The sequence below is a fragment of the Gnatocerus cornutus genome, chromosome 3 (assembly GCF_029298725.1).
Source record: "Gnatocerus cornutus isolate USDA-ARS CGAHR chromosome 3, icGnaCorn1.1, whole genome shotgun sequence".
In the NCBI taxonomy this organism is placed as follows: Eukaryota; Metazoa; Arthropoda; class Insecta; order Coleoptera; family Tenebrionidae; genus Gnatocerus; species Gnatocerus cornutus.
In genome coordinates this window covers 20,101,102-20,120,563 of record NC_142235.1, presented here as the reverse complement: position 1 = coordinate 20,120,563, position 19,462 = coordinate 20,101,102, and the positions used below count along the sequence as shown (strand labels likewise).

Genomic DNA, 19,462 nt, shown 5'->3' with positions numbered 1-19,462 from the left:
AAAAAAGTGGTGAGAATTTTTGGTGCGCTTCAAAATGAAAATTCCTAAAAACTGTGCTTCTTGTTCTGAAATTTTGAAATTTAGCACAGTTGATAAACACGTCAAAACTAGCAAGACCTCCAAATTTCGTCATTTTAGCATGAAAATTGCCAAAGTTACAGAATTTAATAAAAAGTGGTGGAAATTTTTGGTGCGCTTCAAAATGAAAATTTCTAAAAACTGTGCTTCTGGTTCTAAAATTTTGAAATTTAGCACAGTTGATAAACACGTCAAAACTAATAAGACCTCCAAGTTTCGCCATTTTAGCATAAAATCTGCCAAAGTTACAGAATTTAATAAAGAGTGGTAAATTTTTTGATGCGCTTCAAAACGAAAATTTCTAAAAACTGTGCTTCTGGTTCTAAAATTTTGAAATTTAGCACAGTTGATAAACACGTCAAAACTACTAAGACCTCCAAATTTTACCATTTTAGCATAAAAACTGTCAAAGTTACTGAATTTAATAAAAAGTGATGAAAATTTTTGATGCGCTTCAAAATGAAAATTTCTAAAATCTGTGTTTCTTGTTCTAAAATTTTGAAATTTAGCACAGTTGATAAACACGTCAAAACTAGCAAGACCTCCAAATTTCGTCATTTTAGCATGAAAATTGCCAAAGTTACAGAATTTAATAAAAAGTGGTGGAAATTTTTGGTGCGCTTCAAAATGAAAATTTCTAAAAACTGTGCTTCTGGTTCTAAAATTTTGAAATTTAGCACAGTTGATAAACACGTCAAAACTAATAAGACCTCCAAGTTTCGCCATTTTAGCATAAAATCTGCCAAAGTTACAGAATTTAATAAAGAGTGGTAAATTTTTTGATGCGCTTCAAAACGAAAATTTCTAAAAACTGTGCTTCTGGTTCTAAAATTTTGAAATTTAGCACAGTTGATAAACACGTCAAAACTACTAAGACCTCCAAATTTTACCATTTTAGCATAAAAACTGTCAAAGTTACTGAATTTAATAAAAAGTGATGAAAATTTTTGATGCGCTTCAAAATGAAAATTTCTAAAATCTGTGTTTCTTGTTCTAAAATTTTGAAATTTAGCACAGTTGATAAACACGTCAAAACTAGCAAGACCTCCAAATTTCGTCATTTTAGCATGAAAATTGCCAAAGTTACAGAATTTAATAAAAAGTGGTGGAAATTTTTGGTGCGCTTCAAAATGAAAATTTCTAAAAACTGTGCTTCTGGTTCTAAAATTTTGAAATTTAGCACAGTTGATAAACACGTCAAAACTAGTAAGACCTCCAAATTTCGCCATTTTGGCATGAAAACTGCCAAAGTTACAAAAATTTTAAAAAAGTGGTGAAAATTTTTGGTGCGTTTCAAAATGAAAATTCCTAAAAACTGTGCTTCTTGTTCTGAAATTTTGAAATTTAGCACAGTTGATAAACACGTCAAAACTAATAAGACCTCCAAGTTTCGCCATTTTAGCATGAAATCTGCAAAAAGTTACAGAATTTAATAAAGAGTGGTGAACATTTTTGGTGCGCTTCAAAATGAAAATTTCTAAAAACTGTGCTTCTGGTTCAAAAATTTTAAAATTAGGACAGTTGATAAACACGTCAAAACTAGTAAGACCTCCAAATTTCACCACTTTAGCATAAAAACTGTCAAAGTTACTGAATTTAATAAAAAGTGATGAAAATTTTTGATGCGCTTCAAAATGAAAATTTCTAAAATCTGTGTTTCTTGTTCTAAAATTTTGAAATTTTGCACAGTTGATAAACACGTCAAAACTAGTAAGACCTCCAAATTTCGCCATTTTAGCATGAAAACTGCCCAAGTTACAGAAATTTAAAAAAAGTGGTGAGAATTTTTGGTGCGTTTCAAAATGAAAATTCCTAAAAACTGTGCTTTTTCTTCTGAAATTTTGAAATTTAGCACAGTTGATAAACACGTCAAAACTAATAAGACCTCCAAGTTTCGCCATTTTAGCATAAAATCTGCCAAAGTTACAGAATTTAATAAAGAGTGGTAAACTTTTTGATGCGCTTCAAAATGAAAATTTCTAAAAACTGTGCTTCTGGTTCTAAAATTTTGAAATTTAGCACAGTTGATAAACACGTCAAAACTAGTAAGACCTCCAAATTTCACCATTTTAGCATGAACACTGTCAAAGTTACAGAATTTAATAAAAAGTGAAGAACATTTTTGGCGCGCTTTAAAATGAAAATTTCTAAAATCTGTGTTTCTTGTTCTAAAATTTTGAAATTTAGCACAGTTGATAAACAATTCAAAAGCAGCAAAACCTCCGAATTTCACTATTTTAGCATGAAAACGGTCGAATTACATAAGTTCGGCTGAACTGACCATAACCCCAAAATCGCCAATGTCACAGTGACGTCTTAATCAGTGTTGCCAACCTGACCCAATTGGATCAAAGAGTGAAGATTATCTAATCCAAGCCCTTTCTTCTTATTATTACAGTTTTAATCACTTCTTTGTATTGATAGAACGCGACAAATTTAATTTCTTTCTATTTCAACTCGTTTATGACTTTTTCAAGGTTGCCAACCGTCTGTATTTTTTTAGTTTTTTTTGTTTTATTTTACCCCTGAAAAAACGTGGTGGGGCTGCCACAATACAGACGTACTTCCCCTCCTCTGCCGCCATCCCCAATCGTTTAACTGGGCGGTAAATCAGTTAATTACATCATGCATGCCAACCTTATCATTAAATTGTTGCGTAATATGAGAGTCAACGAACGTTGTGTTGTTTTCGGCGTTTTTTTCTGAAATTCGTGCCAAAAAACGTTGAAAAATTTGAAAATGGTCCAAAGGGGAAGTTGCAGAAACTCCAAAGAAACTCCAAAGAGGGGATGGTGAAGAATCTGAAGAGTTATTGGTTGGCCTTGACTAATCTTACCATTGCGATTAGATAAAAACAAGAATACTTATCAACTGTGTGGTCAGTCAAACCGAGACGAGCAAAATGAAGACAATTTTGCTTCTTACCACTCTAGTGCTTGTAAATTTGGGCTGCGAAGACATTTTCTTCAACCGAACGGTGTACGACTTCTCCCGCGAATATTATCCTGATTACAAAAGAAACAAAACCTTCAATCTAACAATTGTCTGCTCCAACATCTACTCACTTGGTGATGTCTTCTACAACTTCTCGAATCAAACGTACGACCAGTTTCTTCGGATCGCCGATTCTAACATCTCAACACTGCGCGCCAACGATTTTGAGAGTTTTAGTACAATCAAGAAACTCTATCTGAGCGAGATTCACCTGAAGGAAATCCACCAAGACGCGTTCGCGGGTTTGGGGGAGTTAGAAGAGTTGTATTTGGAGAAGAACGAGCTAACTGTCGTCCCTCAAGTCTTCCAGGGTCTGGAGAAACTCAAAGTTTTGGACTTGAGCCACAACAACATCGTGAAGATTGCGAAATCTGCCCTGAGCGGTCTTCAGGGGTTGTGGTTCTTGGATCTCAACTCCAATAAACTTTCCGAGTTGGAACCCGACACCTTCAAAGGTTTGAATTTGACGTACCTAAACCTGTCGGTCAATCCTCTGGAGGAAGTACCACCATCTGGACTAACATCTTTGGAGTACTTAGGACTGGTAAAGACTCCAGTGAAGAAGATCAGTGACGATGTTAAAGTCTTTTGTTTGGACTTGTCGTGGAACAACTGGACGGTTGTTGACTTTTCAACACTTCCCCAAGCTGGGATCTTCAACTTCTCTCATAACGCGCTGACGGTGTTGAAAAAACCCCGGAATTTGAAGCCGTGGGAGCTGATTTTGTCGTACAACAACTTCAACGGGTTTAATGTAACTCTCAGTGACCTGAAGTCGTTCCATTTGATCAACAACTCCTTGGAGAAGATCGACCGGAGTCTCTTTCGCTACTCCAAGAATATTGTAGCAATAGATTTGACCTCCAACCGGATTTCTGAGATTGCCATTGATACGTTCCAGGAGTTGCGGTTTCTGCGGTATTTGCTTCTTCCGAAGAACAACATTTCAAGCATTGACCCCGCTCTGTTCAAAGGGTTGATGAGCCTAGAATATCTCTTCTTATCTCATAACAACATTGAAACTTTGAAGTTTGGAACCTTCGCTGATTTGAACAGAATGAAAAATTTGGATCTCTCGCATAACAAACTCAGGAAACTCAATCCTTTAATCTTTCATAATATGTACTACCTCGCTTACCTCAACCTCAATTACAATAATTTTTCGAAGTTGGACATCAAAGGCCTCAACAAACAACTCTCATCTCTTCGCCACCTCTCCATAGATGGTAACACCTGGAGATGCGAGCAACTCATGGAGTACAGAAAAGCGATGTCGAAAGACGCTACACTTCTTGGTCAATCGTACGATGTTGAGAATCTCAACGGAATTCAATGTAAAGACGAAGAAGAGGATCGACGGGAGGTGGAGGACTTCTCCATGGGGGAGTTTCTGGGAAAACTTGGGAATAGTATTGATAGGACGATCAAGGACTCGAAAATGGAGGAGTTTCTTAATGATGAGAGGAATCTGGAGAGGTTGGTTCAGAAAGAAGAAGTTGCTCCTCCAGAAGAAGAAAAGAGGGATGGGAGGAGTGACGTGGTGGCCATTCTGCAACTTCTTCTTCAGGTGGTGATGTGCGCCATGCTGCTGGCTATGGTGTTCTTCGTGTACAGGTGTCTCAATAATAACAGGAGGAGGGAGGGAATTTCGAAAATTTAGATACTTAAGTGAGCTTTGTTACTAATTCTGATTAAAAGTGTACTTATCTTTCTGGAGTCTTTTTTTCAAATTCAGTGTTTTTGCGTTAAAACTGCAAAAATTGTGAAAAAGTTTTGTGCTCTTCAAAATGAAAATTTTCAAAAATGTTTTTTTTTTTAAATTTTTGGAATTTAGCAGTTGCTGAAATTTCGGAAATCTGTGCTTTTGGTCGTAAAATTTTGAAATTTAGCACAGTTGATAAACAAGTCGAAAGTAGCAAGACCTCCAAATTCTACTATTTTTGCATGAAAACTGCCAAAGTCACAGATTTTAATAAACAATGGTGAAAATTTTTGGTGTGCTTCAAAATAAAAATTTTTAAAATCTGTGCTTCATGTTCTAAAATGTTTAAATTTAGCACAGTTGATAAACGAGTTGAAGGTAGCAAAACCTCTAAATTTCACTATTTTAGCATAAAAACTGCCAAAGTTACGGAATTTAATACAAAGTGGTGAAATTTTTTGGTACGTTTTAAAATGAAAATTTTTAAAATTTGTGCTTCTTGCTCCAAAATTTTGAAAATGAGCACAGTTAATAAACAAGTCGAAAGAAGCAAGACCTTCAAGTTTCATTATTTTAGCATAAAAACTGTCAAAGTTACAGATTTTAATAAACAGTGGTGAAAATTTTTAGTGCAGTTTAAAATGAAAATTTCTAAAATCTGTGCTGCTTGTTCTTAAATTTTGAAATTCAGCACAGTTGATAAAAAAGTCGTAGGTAGTAAAACCTCTAAATTTCACTATTTTAGCATAAAAACTGCCAAAGTTACGGAATTTAATACAAAGTGGTGAAATTTTTTTGGTGCGTTTCAAAATGAAAATTTCTAAAATCCGTGTTTCTTGTTCTAAAATTTTGAAAATAAGCACAGTTAATAAACAAGTCAAAAGTAGCAAGACTTTGAAATTTCATTATTTTAGCATAAAAGCTGCCAAAGTTACAGATTTTAATAAACAGTGGTAAAAAATTTTAGTGCAGTTCAAAATAAAATTTCTAAAATCTGTGTTGCTTGTTCTTAAATTTTGGAATTTAGCACAGTTGATAAACAAGTCGAAGGTAGCAAAACCTCAAAATTCCACTATTTTAGCATAAAAACTGCCAAAGTTACGGAATTTAATACAAAGTGGTGAAATTTTTTGGTACGTTTCAAAATGAAAATTTTTAAAATTTGTGCTTCTTGCTCCAAAATTTTGAAAATGAGCACAGTTAATAAACAAATTGAAGGTAGCAAAACTTCCAAATTTCACTATTTTACCATAAAAACTGCTAAAGTTACGAAATTTAATACTAAGTGGTGAAATTTTTTGGTGCGCTTTAAAATGAAAATTTCTAAAATCTGTGCTTCTTGTTCTAAAATTTTGAAAATGAGCACAGTTAATAAACAAGTTGACAGTAGCGAAACCTCCAAATTTCATTATTTTAGCATGACAGCTGCCAAAGTTACAGATTTTAATAAACAGTGGTGAAAATTTTTAGTGCAGTTTAAAATGAAAATTTCTAAAATCTGTGCTTCTTGTTCTAAAATTCTGAAAATGAGCACAGTTAATAATCAAGTCGAAAATAGCAAGACCTCCAAAATTCATTATTTTAGCATAAAAACATTCCAAAGTTACAGATTTTATAAACAGTGGTGAAAATTTTGAGTGCAGTTCAAAATGCAAATATCTAAAATCTGTGCTTGTTGTTCTAAAATTCTGAAATTTAGCGCAGTTGATAAACAAGTTGACAGTAGCGAAACCTCCAAATTTCACTATTTTAACATGAGATCTGCCAAAGTTACAGATTTTAATAAACAGTGGTGAAAAATTTTAGTGCAGTTTAAAATGAAAATTTCTAAAATCTGTGCTTCTTGGTCTAAAATTTTGAAAATGAGCACAGTTAATGAACGAGTGGAAAGTAGCAAGACCTCCAAATTTTATTATTTTAGCATAAAAACTGCCAATGTTGCGGAATTTAATACAAAGTGGTAAAAATTTTTGGTGCGCTTCAAAATGAAAATTTTTAAAATCTGTGCTGCTTGTTATAAAATTTTGAAATTTACCATAGTCGATAGACAAGTCAAAAATAGCATAAAAATCACAAAAGTTGTAAATAATAAAATTAAATGTATACTTATCTTTTGCAATCGCCATGATTCACTATCTATAGATACGTTATCAGTTTCCTGCCAACACCACCTCTACATTCGTAAGTTCAAACACCCGCGATGAAGACCATCTTCGTTCTATCAACCCTAATTCTTGGAAGTTTGGCCTGCCAAGAAATCTTCGGCAACGCCACCTTCTACGGCCAGTTACCATCCGGCAGCATTTCAAAGTTTTCCAAAATAGACAACGTCACAATTCTCTGTTCCAACATCTACTCCATTGACGAAATCTACTACTCCTACTCTGAAGAAATTTACGACCAGTTCCTCAACATCATCAACTCCAACGTCTCAACTTTGATGCCATTCGATTTCGCCACGTTTAGCTCCATCAAAAAGCTGCATTTGACTGGAATCCATGTGAAGGAGATACGAAAAAACGCATTTTCAGGATTGATAGACCTGAAATCTCTGTATTTGAATAAGAACGAGCTGAGTGTTATTCCACAAGAAGTCTTCTCGCCTTTGAAGAGTCTTCAAGTTCTGGATTTGAGTGAGAACAAGATAGTTAAAATCGCGAGATTTGCTTTCAGCACTCTTAATCGCTTATTGATTTTGAGTCTTGAACTGAATAAATTATCAACACTTGAGGAGGGCACTTTCAAAGGTTTGACTCAGTTGATGCACTTAGATTTGTCCGGCAATCCTGTGGTGTCGGTACCAATAAAAGACTTAACACCTCTTCAGTTCTTATCAGTTGCTAACACTTCAGTTCGACGCATTGATCCAGCTATGCAACTTGGTGTCTTGGATTTTTCGCGCAATAACTTGACCAGTGTTGACTTTTCCACAATACCCAAACCAAGAGCTCTGTTCCTCACTGATAATTCTTTGACTTCTTTTAAGAATGTTAACAGTTTTGGCACCTCCCAGCTGTGGATGTCAAACAACAGTTTTAGCTTCTTCAATGTGAGTTTGAAAGGGTTAACTGTGTTAACCATGGCGAATAACTCTTTGGAGAAGATCAATAGCCTTCCTTTTCAACAATCAAAGTCGATCTTAATCATCAATTTTAGTCATAACTGAATTTCAAACATTGCTCCAGACACCTTCCACGGACTGTCCTCTCTTTCCTTCTTGTCTCTTGACCACAACAAGATCACATCTCTTGATGTCAATTTGTTCAGAGATTTGTCCCACCTGCAGACTCTTGTCTTGAACCACAACACCATTGAAGTTCTTCACGATGGAACTTTCACCAACTTGAAGCACATCGAGACGTTGGACCTCTCTTTCAACAAACTGAAGACATTAACTTCCATGGAGTTGCTTGTAAGAGCGACTCAGCGAACGCCTCGTCGGACACGCTTCTGCAAACTTTTGAAGAACGCATAGATGAAGTCATTGAGGATTCCAAACTGAAGAAGTTTCTTAATGAGGATTTCGAGCAGTCGAGCTTGGCTAAGTTTGTGCAGAAGAAATATGATGAAAATGGGGATATTGGAAGTGTTCTTGGGGCGTTGAAACAGGAGAAGAGCGGGGGTGGAGGCAATGGGGTGGCTATTGCGGGGCTTCTTCTTCAGATGGTGACGTGTGTGGTGGTGGTCGGGATGGCGTATTTTATGTACACTTTTGTGAGGGGTAATGGGAGGAGGAATGAGGCTATTTTGACCGAAATGGAGGTTTGAGGAGAAGTTTCCTCAGTAGGCTTATAAAATGCGTTAATTTTGTGTTATTCTATTGTATTGTGGTAATAAATAAAGTTCAAAAACTGCCTCCTTAAAGACTCAAAAAATCTTCAATTTTTTTTATTTTACCTGAGCTTCTAAAAACAATTTCTAAAATTTGTGCTTTTTGTTCTAAAATTTGGAAATTTAGCACAGTTGACAATCAAGTCGAAGATAGCAAAACCTACAAATTTCACTATTTTAGCATGAAAACTGCCAAAGTTACGGAATTTAACATACAGTGGTGAAAATTTTTGGTGTCCTTCAAAATGATGAAAATTTCTAAAAACTGTGTTTTTTGAATCTCTAAAGAACTTTTTCAACAATTCTCAGAGACTTTCAGACATTCTTGCTAAAAATTTCCATGAACAAATTGTCTGAATAATCTTAGAAATTACAAACCAGAAAAGAATCCAAACCTGAAGACTGTCACCTCTTATCTTTTATTTATGACAAGATATCCACCATGGCCAACTCTCCACGTTCGCGCCACTAGATAAGATAGATAGATAAGATAGTTAGTGCTAAAACATGTTCAAACTCACTCTAATAATCCTCCTAATCAAGCAATCGAACTCCGCACAACAAACTCTGATCCTGAACTCAACTCTGACCTCCAGCGCCCTCTCAGACTTCTCAAACTCCACAAATCTGATCCTGAGCAACAACCACATTAAAACCATCGAATTAGACGCGTTCTCAGAGTTATCAAGTTTGAAAGAGTTACACCTCGACCACAACGAGTTAACTGAGATCAGTGAAGAGTTTCAAGCGCTAACGAGCTTGGAGGTGTTGGATCTGAGCAGCAACAACATCAACAAAGTTGAGGCTCTGAGTCTTCCGAGTCTCATGACGTTGTTCCTGAGTAACAACAATCTCAGAGTTGTTGATGGTGAGACGTTGAATAAGACGAAATTGCGTTACTTGGATCTGAGTGGAAACCCTTTGGACAAAGTGGTGTTGATTAATCTCCCAGAGTTGGAGTATTTGGTTGTCGCTAACACTTCTTTGCGCTCAGTTGAAGGTAACACAACTCTGTTGTTTCTGAACCTGTCGTCGAATCACCTCCAGGAGATCAACTTCACCAATTTCCCAAGAGTTGAGCTCTTGGATCTTTCGCACAACGAGTTGATTTCATTGGAGTGCCAACATCTCCAAGTTGAAGTGCTCAGAGTTGATCACAACAAACTCAGGTTTGTGGAGGGGTTGATCAACATCACGAGTATCAACCTGGCGGGCAACGAATTAGAAAGAATTAACATCTTCAGGAGGTGCCGAGGCGTTGTCTCTATCGATCTCAGTTTCAACAAGGTTACAACTATAGAGAGTGGTACCTTCCAAGCCCTATCTTCACTCGAGTACCTGTCTTTGGCGAGGAACAACATCGAACACCTCCACCACGCGTTGTTCCGCGACTTGACTCTTCTGAGTTACTTGAACCTGTCGTACAACAACATTGAAGTGGTGGATGATCGTACCTTCACCACGCTGAAGAGTCTGATGGTACTCGACCTCTCCCACAACCAGATTGTTGATTTCGATGTTAACTTCTTGTACGCATTGTCGTTGTTGACAATTCTAAGACTTGACAACAATGAAATATCGTCGTTTAGTGTTGGAGCTCTGAGCGTTTATCTCCCCTCGCTGAAGGAGATGACCATCGATGGTAATCCTTGGGAATGCGACGACTTGGTGGTCATGCAACGCGCATTGAAGAAAACTCCATTGAAGGTACCCCGAGGGTCGTACCATGGGCTCAACGTCGATGGAGTTCGCTGCGTTGTCACTAAAGAAGAGGATGGTTTTGGAGCTCCTGCGGAGCTTCTGGACGAGCTCCAAGACTTTGTCAACTCGAAATTTGAAACAGTGCGTGTTAAAAGCGGGCTTGAGCGCCGGAAAGTGTTAAGTGAAGACAAACCCGGCTACAGCGACAGTGTTCTTTTGATGGTAGTGATAACTCTCGAGGTCTTCATGGTGGTGCTTCTTCTGGTCTTGGTGTGTTTCTTGCACAGATTGTTGTGAGGTAATAAAAGAAGACAGTTCGTTTTAATTGTTTATTTTTATCCCTGAGACAACAGAGGGAGGTTTTGGGTCAGAGGCAAATTCCCCCCTGTTAGCTTGTTGACGTTCTGGGCGAACGTGGCGAGGTCTCCCATGCCCTTAATAGCGTCCCCTATCTGGGGCATGGGCATTTTAACCAACTGGAAGCTCCCCAGGTACATTGTTGGGGTGTTCTGCTGCATGTTGCTGGCAGCTTGGGCCACTTTAGAGAACCAGTTTTCGAGGTTGTTCATGGTGTTCTGGGCGTTGGAGGAGAAGTTCTTGGAGGCGTCTTGGAACCACTGCTGGACCGGGTCTTCAAAAAACAAGCTGAATCGATTCAGATCTGAAGAGACTTACTTGTCTGTGGGGTGTCCGCCAGGTTTCGCTCGTTAATTTCGTCTTGGGGTTTCTCCTTCACAGAGGTAGGTTCCCCCACGGCTTCGTCAGGTTCCACGGGGGCGCAGGAGCCCCCATTCATTACCGCAATGAAAATAACAATAAAGATTGGACTCATTTTTATTACCCTAATTGTGAGTACACCTTTTATAGTCTTTATCAAAGTGTTTTACATATCAAAAGCGTAAATATTAATAGCGAGATAGCCCCCTTCAGTGCTCGCTTCCTATCCTCTGGCAGTGCCGAACAGCGTCCTTCAACTTATAAACCAAATCCTGGAGCTCCTGGCTGTCACAGGTGAAATTAACAAACTCGATTTTCTTGGCTTGGGCCTCAGAGTCGTACTTCTCTGTCTGGAGCCCGATTCTGAACAGCGGCCCCTGACTGGCGTCCAAACAACTCGACTACAATAAAATTAGTACCACTCAACCCCGCTAGGACCTCTTACTTTGATAATATAATCGATTTTCCACGTCACGTCAGTAACGTGAGGCAGGTGCCCCCCGATGTTCATCAAACACCCTTCAATCTCCCCCCGATTCCTCTCGTACATCTCACCGTAGAAGTTCGTTTTAGCCCCATTATAACCACAGTTGGTAAAAAAGACAGCCACTGCGTCTTTATTAAGGCCGGACCGAACAAACTCGGCTGTGGCGGACAGCAAGGAGGCGTACAGCTCCTTGATGAGGTCTGGTTTGGAGCTGCAGAGCGACGCCACGTCTGGAAACAAGGGGGCTAACTTGTGACAACCACTGAGGGACTTACTGTGGGGCTCGGGACTCCCTGTCAGCGCAGCGAAGCAGTTCTGAACGAGGCTTTTGAAGGCGACATCGGTGACAGCGGCGTTGTTGGCCAATCCTAAAGATTTCCTCAGATTTTCGTCTGTTTTCATGACATAACCTCAATGAAATCTGTCAGTGTCAGAATGACGTAGTGACGTCTGAGTTGTTATGATCAGGGTTGCCAACGTGACATTATTGGGTCACAAGGTCGAAATTATCTAATCTGAGCGACTTGTTATGTTTATTTTGCGTTTTTAAACACCGTATTGTAATGAGAGGGCGTGGGAAACTTTCGTTTTTCCCTTTTGAGGGTTTTTGGGGGGTTCAGAGTTACCAACCCCAATGACATTTTTATTTGTTTTGGCCCTAAAAAATGCGTGGAGGGGCTGCAATCATGCAGATGCACGTCCGCGTCTCTGTCGCAATTTCAAACCACCTCGTTGTTCTATAATTAATTAATTATGTCACCACAGGTGCCAACCTAACCACCCGAATTATTGTTACGTAAATTTGACGTTACGCCAAGTGTCAAATGAACGTCAGGTCGTGTTCTTTTCGGTGAATTTCCCTCAAAATTGTCCCAAAAATCGTCGTGTTTCGTTGAAAACAGCCCGGAAAATGTTGTCTGCGTGTAAACAAACCATCTCGGCGAGTTTTCAAAGGTTAGTGACAAAAAAGTGATAAGGGATTATCTCTTTAATGTGATTTATTAACAAAATGCGGCGTTATCGATGATTTCTTATCGTTATCAGTGGCGGGTTAGTGTGTCGTTGTCGTTTATCGCGGGTCAAGACCGTGGAAAATTCCATCGCCGCGGCAAAAATCGATACTGTCACCAGTGGCGTAACATGAGGGATTTACCCCTCGGTCCGACGCCCTGTTACGAAACGCAGCCTCCTTGGACAAAGTCCATTGCGGGTGACTTGATTTCATTAATTTTAACGCTTGTCAAGGACGGAGTATTTTTAGGCGAACTTCGGTATTTCTGGCGCGTTTTCGAAAATATCTTTTATGGGGGAAAATTCCACTGGCTTTTTTTATTTGAACTTTTTAAGACTTCATTTTCTATTTATATTATTTCGTTGGTTTTATTAAAAGAATCTTCAGAGATTTTTTTATTCCAGGGTCGGAGTGAGGTGTCTGGGCTCCATCGTCCCCGACGTTGGAATCAACGACTTTGGCGTCAAAAATGAGCCCGTTTTGGAGTACCTCAAAGGCTCCAAAGAGCGCAAGGAGTTGGAGGAGGCGCTGAAAAAAACAGCCGCCACGACGGAGGACGTCCCCATCGTGATTGGCGACAAAGAGTTCAAAACAGATGAAGTCCGGTATCAGGTTAGTATATTCCATCTCTCATTGGTCGGGGGCGGGGCCAAAAACGTGACCAACCTCCCCAATAAAAAATCACTAATAACAATTATAACAATTAAAACGGAAACGATTTGGTCCCTGGAGCCGGATTTTCGTGGTGGTCTCTCATTGATCAGGGGGCGGGGCTAAAAAACGTGACTAACTGCCGCAATAAAAATCACTAATTATAACAATTAGAACGGAAACAGAAGTTATATCACGCATAACTTAAGATTGGCACGTGTGCGATTTGGTCCCTAGAGCTGGATTTTTGTTATGGTCTCTTATTGGTCGGGGGGCGGGGCTAAAAAACGTGACCAACTTCCGCAATGAAAAATCACTAATAACAATTATAACAATTAGAACGGAAACGGAAGTGATACCAAGCATGACTTAAGATAAGACTTAAGTTTGATTAAATATCAATGCTTTTTATGAGATTTGTATTGTTTATTTCTAGAGTTATTATTGTTTATAGAAAAGAATGTGTGCGATTTGGTCCTTGGAGCCGGATTTTTATGGTGGTCTCCTGTTGGTCGGGGGGCGGGGCTAAAATCCGTGACCAACTTCCTCAATAAAAATCACTAATTAAACAATTAAAACGGAACGGAAGTAAACCAATCATAACTTAAGATTGGTTGGCATGTGTGCGTTTTGGTCCCTGGAGCCGGATTTTCGTGGTGGTCTCGCATTGGTCGGGGGGCGGGGCTAAACATCGTGACCAACCTCCGCAATAAAAAAATCACTAATAATAATCATAACATTTAGAACGGAAACGGATGTGAACCAAGCATAACTTCAGATTGGCACGTGTGGGATTTGGTTCCTGGAGCCGGATTTTCGTGATGGTCTCTCATAGGTCGGAGGGCGGGGTTAAAAAACATAACCAACTTCTGCAATAAAAAAATCACAAATTATAACAATTAGAACGGAAACGGAAGTGAACCAAGCAAAACTTGAGATCGATACGTGTGCAATTTGGTCCCTGGAGCCGGATTTTCGTGGTGGTTTCTTATTGGTCGGGGGCGGGGCTAAAAACTTACGCAATAAAAATTACTAATTATAACAATTAGAACGGAAACGGAAGTAATACCCAGCATGACTTAAAATTGACAGGTGTGCGATTTGGTCCCTGGAGCCGGATTTTTGAGATGGTCCCCTATTGATCGGGGGGCGGGGCTAAAAACCGTGACCATCTTTGGCAAAAAAAATCACTAATTATAAAATTAGAACGGAAACGGCGATAGCATAACTTAAGATTTGGTCCCTTGAGCCGGATTTTCACGGTGTGTTTTCAGGTGTGCCCGCACAACCACAAGAAGAAGCTCGCCAAGTTTTACTACGCCAACAAGGACCTTCTGAAGAAGGCCATCGAGGTGGCCGTCGAGACGCAGAAAAAATGGGATCGCACTCCGATCTGCGAGCGTCTGGACATCTGGGAACGCGCCGCGTCTCTCATGGCCAACGAATACAGACAGACGCTCAACGCCGCGACGATGTTAGGGCAAGCGAAGACGGTCATCCAAGCCGAAATCGATTCGGCCGCCGAACTCATCGACTTCTTCAGGCGAGATCTGACTCGTCTCTCAATTTTCCTCTAATCGTTTTCGTTTTTCCTAAGACAGGTTGAACGCATATTTTCTGAAGGAGGCGACCAAATATCAACCGATTTCGGAAAATCCCAAGGTCACGAAGAATTCCATGCGGTATAGAGGGATTGATGGGTTCATTGCGGCGGTGTCGCCGTTTAACTTCACCGCCATCGGGGGGAATTTGGCTTACACCCCCGCGCTGATGGTGAGGGAACATTTTTCTTGGTCCTCCTCCTCTAAGTGTGCTTCCGCAGGGCAACTCCATCCTGTGGAAACCGAGCGATACCGCTCTTCTTTCCAACTGGATCATCTTCAAGGTGTGCAGAGAAGCCGGAGTTCCTCCAGGAGTCGTGAATTTCGTTCCGGCCGACGGGCCAGTTTTCGGGGACACGATCACCGCCTCCAAGTACCTCGCCGGCATCAACTTCACCGGAAGTGTTCCGTGAGTACCCGCCCAGTCGCCGCCCCCCAGGTGCAGTTTCTCCCTTGCAGAACCTTCACCCGCCTCTGGACCCAAGTGGGGCAGAACATCAACAAGTACGTCAACTTCCCCCGGCTGATCGGGGAGTGCGGTGGCAAAAACTACCACTTCGTCCACCCCACCGCCGACGTTACGACCGTCGTCAACGGCACCATCAGGAGCGCGTTTGAATTCTGCGGACAGAAATGCAGCGCCTGCTCTAGAATGTACGTCCCGGAGTCCCTGTGGCCTAAGATCAAAGAGGGCTTGATCGAAGTCCGCAAACAGTTGAAGATCGGCGACCCGACTGACTACGACTCGTTCACTTCGGCCGTCATCGACGACAAAGCCTTCAAGCGAATCAAGGGGTATATTGACCACGCGAAGAATTCCAAGAACTTGGAGATCGTCGCCGGGGGGAAGTGCGACGATAGGTGAGGTGGCAGCACTGACGACATCCAGGGTTGCCAGGTCAAAATTTCAATGATCCCTAGATTCTAACTAAAAAATCCCTAGGAATTCCCTAGACGCCATGAATTTTATGGCTATTGGCGGACTCTAAACTACGAATTTTTCTACAATTAGTTAAGGTTGCAAATGTCCACCCAAGGTCACAAAAAATTTTCGATTTTTTTTTGGGTACAGTCGAACTTCCACAACTCAAACTTCTATTACTCGAAATTTATTTTATTTCCTTGCGTCTTCCTTCAAATTTACACGTGATTTCATTTCTATATCTCGAAAATTTCTATAAATCGAATTAAAAAGTGCAAGAAGAAGAATATCCTAAAAAATCTGATCAAAATCAGATCTTTAACAAAAATTGCAGAAAATTATAAAAACTGCAACTCGAAACGATGTAGATTTTGAAGATTTACATTTACATGTGAAAAATGCGTTTGAAATATTGAAACTTTTTTTTTAATATGACTCAGGCTACTGACTACATTTATAATACTTTAAAAACAATTTTATGAAAAAATTGTAAGAACAAACATTTGCGCTAAAATTTAAAACGGTTTATGTACTTAAACAAAATTTTCATTTTTTCTTTAGTTTTTCTTTGTCTCGAACCAATTGTGGTTTCCTTTCAGGTTTCGAGTTATGGAAGTTCGACTGTATTTTGTTAGTGTTAAATTAATGTCAAAATTCAATTTGTTACCGTTTTTGAACGACATGGAAATAGATATTTACATAACAAGTGCGGGAAGTGACCAATTTCGCACGAGTGCAAGAAAAACACTTTCTGACGAGTTATGCACACTATTTTTCCTAGGACGTTCCATCATCAGGAACAAACCATGTCTTGACAATAGTTCATTTATTATCTTTTCTAAATGTCATTTTTCTATGACCGCATATAAAAGTGACGTATTCCACAAAGACAGATAGTTGATGTTTTCGTAAATTCATTTAAGTAAAAGTCACTAGTGTGTTATAAATAAATTCGCACAGACCTGTCAAAATTGACTTGTCAGAAACGACCTAACCAATTCATTTTTACCATTATGCATGTTGTTTTACAGTGAATCATCTAGATATTTGAGACAAAAATTCAAAAGTTACATTTGTATTTCAAAATAACTGTCAATTTTGACAGGTCTGTGCGGATACATACTAATTAATTAATTAGGTAGCCTTAATACACAGCAAATTTTATGTCAAAATAGCAAATGTCAAATTCTGGGGGACAATGTTGCCAATCTTATCAACTCAAAATTTCCAAAGTTAATTCATCAAGAGTATAACATTAAGAAAAAAATAACTAAACTAACTAACCTCAACTGACTATAGACATCGAATTTAAAATGCGACTTTTTGATTGGTCGTTTAGAAAAGCCAGTTATACAATGCTGATTTTTTTAAACGCAATTTCTGCAAAACGTCAAACAAAAACTGTCATATTTGTCAAATTGTCACCAAATGGTAGCACTGTTTAGAAATGACTAAAAAACTTGTCATTTGCTCCTGAAACTATCTATTATACATGGTGTTTATAAATGTTTCTAGCATCAAGCGTGGCTTTGGAATTCCTGTCGTACACTATTTTGCCGCTTTGTTTCCATAGTGAATATAACTATTTTGAAAATTATTTATGTTACTTACTTCAATGACGTTTTAGTTACAGTTTTGTGTCCAAGTATTTGATTTTCAGGTTGTAAACCACAATTAGAAGAGTTTATTTCTCAAAACTTACTTAGCTCCACGTTTGAGGTTAACTGCAAATGTCAGTTGACAAATCGAAACCCACATTTGTAATGAGCGGCAAATTTCTTTGACATTTCACCCTTGACGCTAGAAACATTTATAAACACCTTGTATCTAATATTTTCTCTGAATCAATAATAAATTTTGTAAAACAGTTTCGAAAATTACAGTCAAAGAACTAAATTTCTAGATTCCCCTAGACTTGTTCGATAATTGAATTTTTCCCTCCAATACATCAAAACTCCCTAGATTCGGGGAAAACCCCTAGACCTGGCAACACTGACAACACCCCCAAATAACTGTCTTTTCCACCAGCACGGGGTACTTCATCGAGCCCACGATCGTCCTCTCCAAGGACCCCAAAGACAAGATCATGACTGAGGAGATCTTCGGCCCAGTATTATCAATCTACGTGTACAAAGACTCGACCTTGGAAGAGACTCTGGGGTTGGTGGGGACCTCCACGTCCTTCGCCCTCACCGGCGCGGTGTTCGCACAAGACGAGTGAGTCACGTCGCGTTGGCGTTGAACAACCGGAACTAACGACTTTTTACAGGAAGTGGCTAAAGCACGCCTTGGAGGAGTTGAAAATGACTGCGGGCAACTTCTACGTTAACGATAAGTCCACCGGTAGCGTTGTTGGTCAACAGCCGTTCGGCGGCGCGAGGTTATCAGGTAACCAATCGCGAGTCTCGTTTGACATCACGTGACTCGTTTTGTTTTGCAGGAACCAATGACAAAGCCGGGGGGCCTCACTACGTGCTCCGATGGGGCAACCCTCAGGCCATCAAGGAGACTTTTGTCCCGTTGACTGAGGTCTCATATCCGTACATGAACCAATAAGATGGTAGATTTTTTACCATATAAATCACTCGTTTGAAATTTTATGTAAGCAAGTCCTAAGTTCGACTGTATTTTTTATTGTTGGAATTTGTTATTTGCGTTTTTATTGATTAGGTGTCAATTTTTCGCGTTGGTTTTCCAAAAACAACGTCTAGGAAATGTTTATATAGAACTGTATAAGGAAATTCGACAATATTAATGTAATTATTGTACTGTTATGAACGGAAAACTGTAATAAATGTGTATAATTATTGAGTTCGTGTCATTCTGTAGCGAGTATTGTGAGGGTAAATCTTGTTTATGTGAAAGGAAAGTCTTGTAAAGTAGCAATAAAGCTCTGTTTGTTACTGTACTGTACTGTTTGCCCCCAGGAAATTATGAAAATAGGAGAGCGCCTGACTTGTAGGCAACCTGCTATACACGCGCGGTACATTAGTTGCATATTGTACGTCCTCAATTAAACTTAAAAGAATTGTTTTGTTTTATTTACCATCATCGCTCCTCTATAAAGACGTAATTTTTGCCTCTCTGGAAATTCCTGTGCAGAGGCGGATTAAGGGGCCACCTAAGCCTCTAAAAGATAATTTATGAAATAAGAGATGAAACCGAATTCTTACGTAAACAAACGCGTGAAAACCAATAATCAAATATTCAAAATTTTAAACGACCAAAACTCGGTTATTTTTTGTCAAACGTTGATTTTAGACATAGTTTTGAAATCTGCGTGAAATTCTGCGTCAAATGAGACCAAATAACGCAAGTTTGCTCCAAAAATAAGTGAGATTATTAAATTTCGACAAATTAAATCCAAAAATACCTTTGGTCGAAAAAGTTATTTTTTTATTTTTTTTAAAATTGAGATAGAACTTGATTCTGTAGAAAGACGAGGCGCAAACCGCAAACTTAAACATTTGAAAAAACTGAAAAACAAATATCGAAAAATTTTAAACGACCATAATTCGGTTATTTGTGGGCCGATCTTAACGAATTTCAAGTTTTTGGAATCCACTTGAAATTTTGCGTAAAATGAGATCAAATAACTGAAATTTGCTTAAAAAAAGAGCGAGATATTGACGGAATTAGATTTGGACAAATTAAATCCAAAGGTATTTTACCTTTGGTCGACAAAACAAATTTGACGTTTTTAGAATCTACGTGAAATTCTGCGTAAAATAAGACCAATTTTGTTCCAAAAATAAGCGAGATATCG

The 19,462-nt window shown here is 39.0% G+C and overlaps 4 protein-coding genes across 5 annotated transcripts; 2 read left to right on the top strand and 2 right to left on the bottom strand.

The window, feature by feature from the left end:
* Positions 1-6,914: 6,914 nt before the first annotated feature.
* On the top strand, positions 6,915-10,603 carry LOC148177908 (uncharacterized). The gene is made up of 7 exons (XM_088033420.1): positions 6,915-7,929; positions 7,960-8,211; positions 8,256-8,495; positions 8,733-8,785; positions 8,894-8,956; positions 9,007-9,063; positions 9,149-10,603. Exons 1-7 carry the CDS (start codon positions 6,975-6,977, stop codon positions 10,601-10,603), a joined length of 3,075 nt encoding a protein of 1,024 aa, XP_087889546.1. The 5' UTR covers positions 6,915-6,974.
* A 38-nt stretch (positions 10,604-10,641) lies between these two features.
* Positions 10,642-11,228, bottom strand: LOC148177907 (uncharacterized). Its single transcript, XM_088032104.1, has 2 exons — positions 10,982-11,228; positions 10,642-10,937 (listed from the first exon to the last, which is right to left on the bottom strand). The coding sequence occupies exons 1-2, from the start codon at positions 11,136-11,138 to the stop codon at positions 10,642-10,644; spliced, it is 453 nt and encodes a 150-aa protein (XP_087888230.1). The 5' UTR covers positions 11,139-11,228.
* Positions 11,123-12,007, bottom strand: LOC148177906 (COMM domain-containing protein 3). Of its 2 annotated transcripts, XM_088032103.1 has the most exons (3): positions 11,786-12,005; positions 11,469-11,740; positions 11,123-11,424 (listed from the first exon to the last, which is right to left on the bottom strand). In XM_088032103.1, the coding sequence occupies exons 1-3, from the start codon at positions 11,910-11,912 to the stop codon at positions 11,233-11,235; spliced, it is 591 nt and encodes a 196-aa protein (XP_087888229.1). In that variant the 5' UTR covers positions 11,913-12,005; the 3' UTR covers positions 11,123-11,232. The 2 variants fall into 2 exon arrangements, with proteins under 2 accessions (XP_087888229.1, XP_087888228.1); XM_088032102.1 differs by having other exon boundaries at positions 11,469-12,007.
* A 268-nt stretch (positions 12,008-12,275) lies between these two features.
* P5CDh1 (delta-1-Pyrroline-5-carboxylate dehydrogenase 1) lies at positions 12,276-18,507 on the top strand. Its single transcript, XM_088032101.1, has 9 exons — positions 12,276-12,464; positions 12,927-13,134; positions 14,448-14,716; positions 14,775-14,946; positions 14,996-15,183; positions 15,234-15,635; positions 17,725-17,913; positions 17,966-18,084; positions 18,137-18,507. Exons 1-9 carry the CDS (start codon positions 12,421-12,423, stop codon positions 18,250-18,252), a joined length of 1,707 nt encoding a protein of 568 aa, XP_087888227.1. The 5' UTR covers positions 12,276-12,420; the 3' UTR covers positions 18,253-18,507.
* The last annotated feature ends 955 nt before the right edge of the window (positions 18,508-19,462 follow it).

Coding starts and splice junctions, on each gene's coding strand:
- LOC148177906 (XM_088032102.1), bottom strand. CDS start 11,912: ATGAAAACAGACGAAAATCTGAGGAAATCTTTAGGATTGGCCAACAAC. Junction 11,425..11,468: donor AAATCGATTATATTATCAAA/GTAAGAGGTCCT, acceptor ATTTTATTGTAG/TCGAGTTGTTTGGACGCCAG.
- LOC148177908 (XM_088033420.1), top strand. CDS start 6,975: ATGAAGACCATCTTCGTTCTATCAACCCTAATTCTTGGAAGTTTGGCC. Junction 8,212..8,255: donor AGCGACTCAGCGAACGCCTC/GTCGGACACGCT, acceptor GCATAGATGAAG/TCATTGAGGATTCCAAACTG. Junction 8,786..8,893: donor CTACAAATTTCACTATTTTA/GCATGAAAACTG, acceptor GAATCTCTAAAG/AACTTTTTCAACAATTCTCA.
- P5CDh1 (XM_088032101.1), top strand. CDS start 12,421: ATGTTGTCTGCGTGTAAACAAACCATCTCGGCGAGTTTTCAAAG. Junction 15,636..17,724: donor GGGGGGAAGTGCGACGATAG/GTGAGGTGGCAG, acceptor CTTTTCCACCAG/CACGGGGTACTTCATCGAGC. Junction 18,085..18,136: donor CGGCGGCGCGAGGTTATCAG/GTAACCAATCGC, acceptor TTTGTTTTGCAG/GAACCAATGACAAAGCCGGG.
- LOC148177907 (XM_088032104.1), bottom strand. CDS start 11,138: ATGAGTCCAATCTTTATTGTTATTTTCATTGCGGTAATGAATGGGGGC. Junction 10,938..10,981: donor GGCGGACACCCCACAGACAA/GTAAGTCTCTTC, acceptor TGTTTTTTGAAG/ACCCGGTCCAGCAGTGGTTC.